This window comes from Engraulis encrasicolus, chromosome 3 (genome assembly GCF_034702125.1).
Source record: "Engraulis encrasicolus isolate BLACKSEA-1 chromosome 3, IST_EnEncr_1.0, whole genome shotgun sequence".
Taxonomy (NCBI): domain Eukaryota; kingdom Metazoa; phylum Chordata; class Actinopteri; order Clupeiformes; family Engraulidae; genus Engraulis; species Engraulis encrasicolus.
Genome location: NC_085859.1, coordinates 56,552,854 through 56,557,853, shown reverse-complemented (window position 1 = coordinate 56,557,853; position 5,000 = coordinate 56,552,854). Strand labels below are relative to the sequence as shown.

Here is a 5,000-nt window from a genome sequence, read left to right as displayed (position 1 = left end):
TTGCAGTTTATTAAGATGTTTTAAACTATTCGTACACAAACCCAAAGGGATGAAAAAAAAACATGCATCTTTGGGTACTGACAAGTCAAGGGCAGCATGAGCAAAACTGCATGTTGAAATTGACTAGAGTTGTCTTTTAAAGAAATGTGCTGAAATGCAGTAGGTGTAGTCCTGGTTACTATGGCAGTAGGCTTGTGTGCTATTGCTCAGTCCCAAAAAGCATCACTATTACCAGTCCATAAAGCAGCATAAAGCCAGAACATGTGAAAAGCCTACTGAAATACAGACCGTGTGTGTGTGTGTGTGTGTGTGTGTGTGTGTGTGTGTGTGTGTGTGTGTGTGTGTGTGTGTGTGTGTGTGTGTGTGTGTGTGTGTGTGTGTGTGTGTGTGTGTGTGTGCGTGTGTGTGTGTGTGCGTGTGTGTGCGTGTGAGCATGTGTGCGTGTATGCCATTGTTCTGTCCAAAACATCTCTATTTCCAGTCCAAAAAATATGGTTTAAATCAGCAATAGCAAGCCAGACCATTTTAAACAAGCCTATTGAGTTACCGTCATTGTAATCCTACTTCTAAAAGTCTGAGCATGATTTGGTTTCCCTGAAGCTTTGTAATATAATAACACAAGTCAGCTACTACTCCCAGCAGCTAACTGATTCTCCGATATCTCCAATGGTGTGTTATTGACAGTAACACATTTTCATGACGCAGTGTTGCTCTTGCACACATGCATTCCATGTGTCCATTGGTTTATTATTGACAGTAGCGCATTTTCATGATGCCAAGTTGCTCTCTACGTACCATGTCTCCGATGACGTGGTTGTCAAGGTACTGCGTGCGGTTGACACCCAGGATGCCGAACACCACGAACACCATGGCACCCGTGTCCACCAGGGGGCGTACAGCCGGCTTCCCACACACGCCTCCTCCACATGGGTTAAAGCCTGATGTCTTGGACACCACCGGTGGGGTTGGATCTGAGAGAAGAGATACATGAATGCCACACAAAAATCTCACATAGGTTAAAGGAGAGGAGAGGAGAGGAGAGGAGAGGAGAGGAGAGGAGAGGAGAGGAGAGGAGAGGAGAGGAGAGGAGAGGAGGAAAGGATCCTGTACATCCACATACGCCTGTTAAAACCCTTCGAGATGAGTGCCGGCTGGAGAGAAGAGGAAAGGAGAGGTGGAGGAGAGGAGCAGAGAGAAGAGCAGAGGAGAGGATAGGAAGAGAAATGTCGATAATGAGAAGGAAAAGAGAGAAGAAGGAGGAGAGAAAAAGAGAAGGAGAGAGAGGGAAGAATGAGAAGAGTAGAGGAGAAACAGTGAGGAAGAGAAATGGAAAGGAAGTAAGAGAGGGGAAGAAGAAGAGAAGAGAGGTTAAAGGAAAGCAGTGAGAAAGGAAATACTAGGAGAAGGAGGACAAGAAGTTTGAGGATAATGAGAACAAGGGAGAAAAACAGAATGTGAGAAGGAGGAGCGAAAGGTTGTGGATAACGAGCATGGTTGCCTGGAGACAAGGAGGAGGTGAGTGAGCTCCTAAGCTCTCTCTCCGCTATCACAAAAGGCAGGCAAGAGAGGAGAAGAGAAGAGGAGAGAAAGAGAGGAGTAAAGAGACAGGGAGGCATCTCTCTCTCTCTCTCTCTCTCTCTCTCTCTCTCTCTCTCTCTCTCTCTCTCTCTCTCTCTCTCTCTCTCTCTCTCTCTCTCTCTCTCTCTCTCTCTCTCTCTCGCTCTAATCAACCTGCTATCACCAAAGGCAGACCAGGCCCAGAGCTCCACACAGTCCTTTGTCAAAGTCAAGGCTACGCCTCCAAAATGCCCAGGGGCTTGTTTAGAGCGCCCGTGGTACCCCGCACGATGTGTTTTGACAAATCAGGCTAGTCAGCGCTACGCTAAGCACAAACATAACCCCTAAGGCTCACTTGTAACCCCCTCAAAGCAAAGGCCAGCACTTTAACGCCACACATCACAAAAGTGAAGCAGAAGCACTTTTGTTTACTCCCCTCCAAAATCTTTTAAAGTTTTGCACCTTATTTATTCATCGTTAGCAAATAGAAACTTTTTTATCATGAGATAATGATAAGACAAGTTGGGCGATTGGTGCACCACTCCAGTGCATAACAGATTCAAAAACTTATTCCATTTAGTATATATATATATATATTTTTTAAAACATTTGCTGTACCCTTACGCAACACTACTTATAGGAACTGCCAGGTAATATCTACAGTCTGGTCTCTAAAAGGGCTTGGGAGAAAATTGGGCAATCTTAAGATAAGTGGAAGGGTTTTCAGAAAGCACAGACTAAAGCAAAAAGGTCATTTCTTTCAAAGTGTTGCGCTTCACACAGCCTTTACTCCTGTAAAATGTTGGACCCATTTTGGTATGCTTTCGAAATCCAGGTGTGAGGGAATGTGCTGTAACAACAGATTATATACTGCACTGAAGAAAACCATTGAACAAAACACACACACAAAAAGTGCTAAAAGTGCCCGCACCAACGTTGATGTTGTATAATTCATTAATGACTTAAGCTATGACTACGAAACTTGGTGACTTTTCCTAAAATTTAGTTGGCTACAGTTTAGTACCAAAAGATTATGTTTATCATTTTTGCTGTTGCCATGGCAATGGTTTTCTGACAGGTATGTCTGACCAAAAATCACTGATCTAAGTCTCATTATTGTTCCTATTTCATATTTTTTTTGTTATTTCCATTATCATCAGACAGCTCTGTGAGCATCAAAGTGGTCTGAAGCATATAATCATTAAAATTGAAGTGCATTACCTAAATTTGATGGAAAATACATTGTGGCGAGATTTTGGGCATTATAATTAGATGATGTCATAATGACGTCATAATACCAGATAATGACACAAAAATTATGTCATTCATAGATGTCCATATGTAGATCATCTCCCCAAAGTTTGGTGGTCATACCGTTTTCCGTTCATGAGTTATGAGGGGGGGGGGGGGGGGGGGGGGGGGGGGGGGGGGGGGGCGCAAAAAGAGCCCCCCCCCAGGCCCAGGAATGCCAAAAAAGCCCAGTCTGAATAGGGTTAATATTAAGCAGTTTCCGATTAAATATAACATAATTGTATTGCAAATGTCATTTCTAAGATTGCTTTTCGAAATAAGTTATTATTTTCAGGGGGCCTAGTAAAGGTGGGGTCTGTTGTAAAGGTGGCCGTCTTCAATGAAGGCCTTGAGTGCAGGGGAAAATCCTGGTTTGTGTTCGTAGTGAAGCCCTTTGAGGACTTTATAAACTTTGAAGTGGCTCCTCAAATTAAAAAGGTTTCACACCCCTACTGTAGCTTCTAACTGCAGATGGCGACGCCAGCAGGCCTGTTCACTACCTGCTGCAAATACTTAACTACATCATAACAGCATTTAAGACAAAGCCATTACAATTTTGGAGACAGTTGGTTCATAACATAGGCTTTGTGCTAAGTGGTGTGCTCCTTTAAGCTGAGGCCAGCTGTAGCCTCCACCGCATTTCCATCAGGTAAGTAAACACACCACTTACTGTACAAACCCCAACTCCGATGAAGTTGGGACGTTTGGTAAACAGTGAATAAAATCAAAATGCTATCATTTTCAAAACACTCAATCTATTCATTAGATGGAGAATAGTGAAAAGACAACATATTAAGTGTTAAAACCGAGAAAAAATATTGTTTTGGGGGACATATGTACTCATTTCTAATTTGAGAAATCCAACACGTCTCAAAAGAGTTGGGACGGGGACAATAAATGGCAGCAAATGTCGAGGAAGACTAAAAACAAAACAAAAGACAACACTTAACAGTTAAATACATTAACCGATGAGATGATTTTATATAAAAAACAGTGTTAATTCCTATCTTGGACATGATTTTACCAGCTTAAATGGTGGGTGTATTCCTTGTCATGTTTTGCAATGTTTTCCTTTCTGTAGTGCTTACAGTGTGACAGGTCTTGACCAAAAACCCACCATTTTATCACATGCTGGTCCTTATTGATGGAGCCAAAACTGTTAAAACATAGTAGAGAATGCAATTTGACCTTACTATGTGGCAGAAATCGAAGATCTCCCTTCAAAATATAATGCATGAGTGGCTTTTCATGCTGTTTAAAACCCATTTATACCATTCAGCACTGTATTTAACTCTACAGATGAGTGAGAACATCTTAACCAATGCACTACTGCATCCGCATGCCATCATGGAGGCTGACTTTTTGAAGCTAGCACTAAACACAAGTTGGATGGTCCCATTTTCACTGTAGCACAGGATGTGCAATGCTCTATTATTGTCAAAAGAATGGACTTCTACAACTTCTGCTGACTTCTGTAAGCAAAGGACAGTTTCCCATGTCTTCTGGGTCTATTTCAAGTGAGCTCAGGTGCTTAGGAGAATGTTATACCCTGTGTCATTTTTCATGCATTAAGCATTCTTAATATGGTCAATTTTCAATAGCTCTAGCACTCCAGGAATTTAGACTGAGACTACAGCCAATATATTTCATGATGTCATGAACCTATACAATGATTTTATTAACAAAAAAAATATGTCTTATATACACTCAATCGTGGTAAATCAAAGGGAATTCAAAAATGTATGTAATAACTATGGTAATTATTCCCTTTGCATCTTTAATTCTGAGTGACTCAGCCTCTCTGTGATGATCGTATACCTGGACACCTATATTGTCCGTCAGTACAATTCATTTTGAAATGTTCTTCTTTGTTGTTTTATCTTATTTGGATGTTTACTAAATTTCACTGATCCCCGTCCCAACTCTTTTGAGACGTGTTGGATTTATCAAATTAGAAATGAGTACATATGTCCCCCAAAACAATATTTTTTTCTCGGTTTTAACACTTAATATGTTGTCTTTTCACTATTCTCCATCTAATGAATAGATTGAATGTTTTGAAAATGATAGCATTTTGATTTTATTCACTGTTTACCAAACGTCCCAACTTCATCGGAGTTGGGGTTAGTAGATGTCTGCACTGAGTGGAATTT

The 5,000-nt window shown here is 41.2% G+C and overlaps 1 protein-coding gene across 1 annotated transcript in view; it reads right to left on the bottom strand.

Moving 5' to 3' along the window:
* disp3 (dispatched RND transporter family member 3) overlaps positions 1 to 5,000 on the bottom strand; it is a 61,771-nt gene that overhangs the window by 16,468 nt on the left and 40,303 nt on the right. The window contains exon 15 of the mRNA XM_063194239.1: positions 796 to 971. Coding sequence (XP_063050309.1) covers positions 796 to 971 — 176 coding nt within the window. The remainder of the gene's footprint in view (positions 1 to 795; positions 972 to 5,000) is intronic.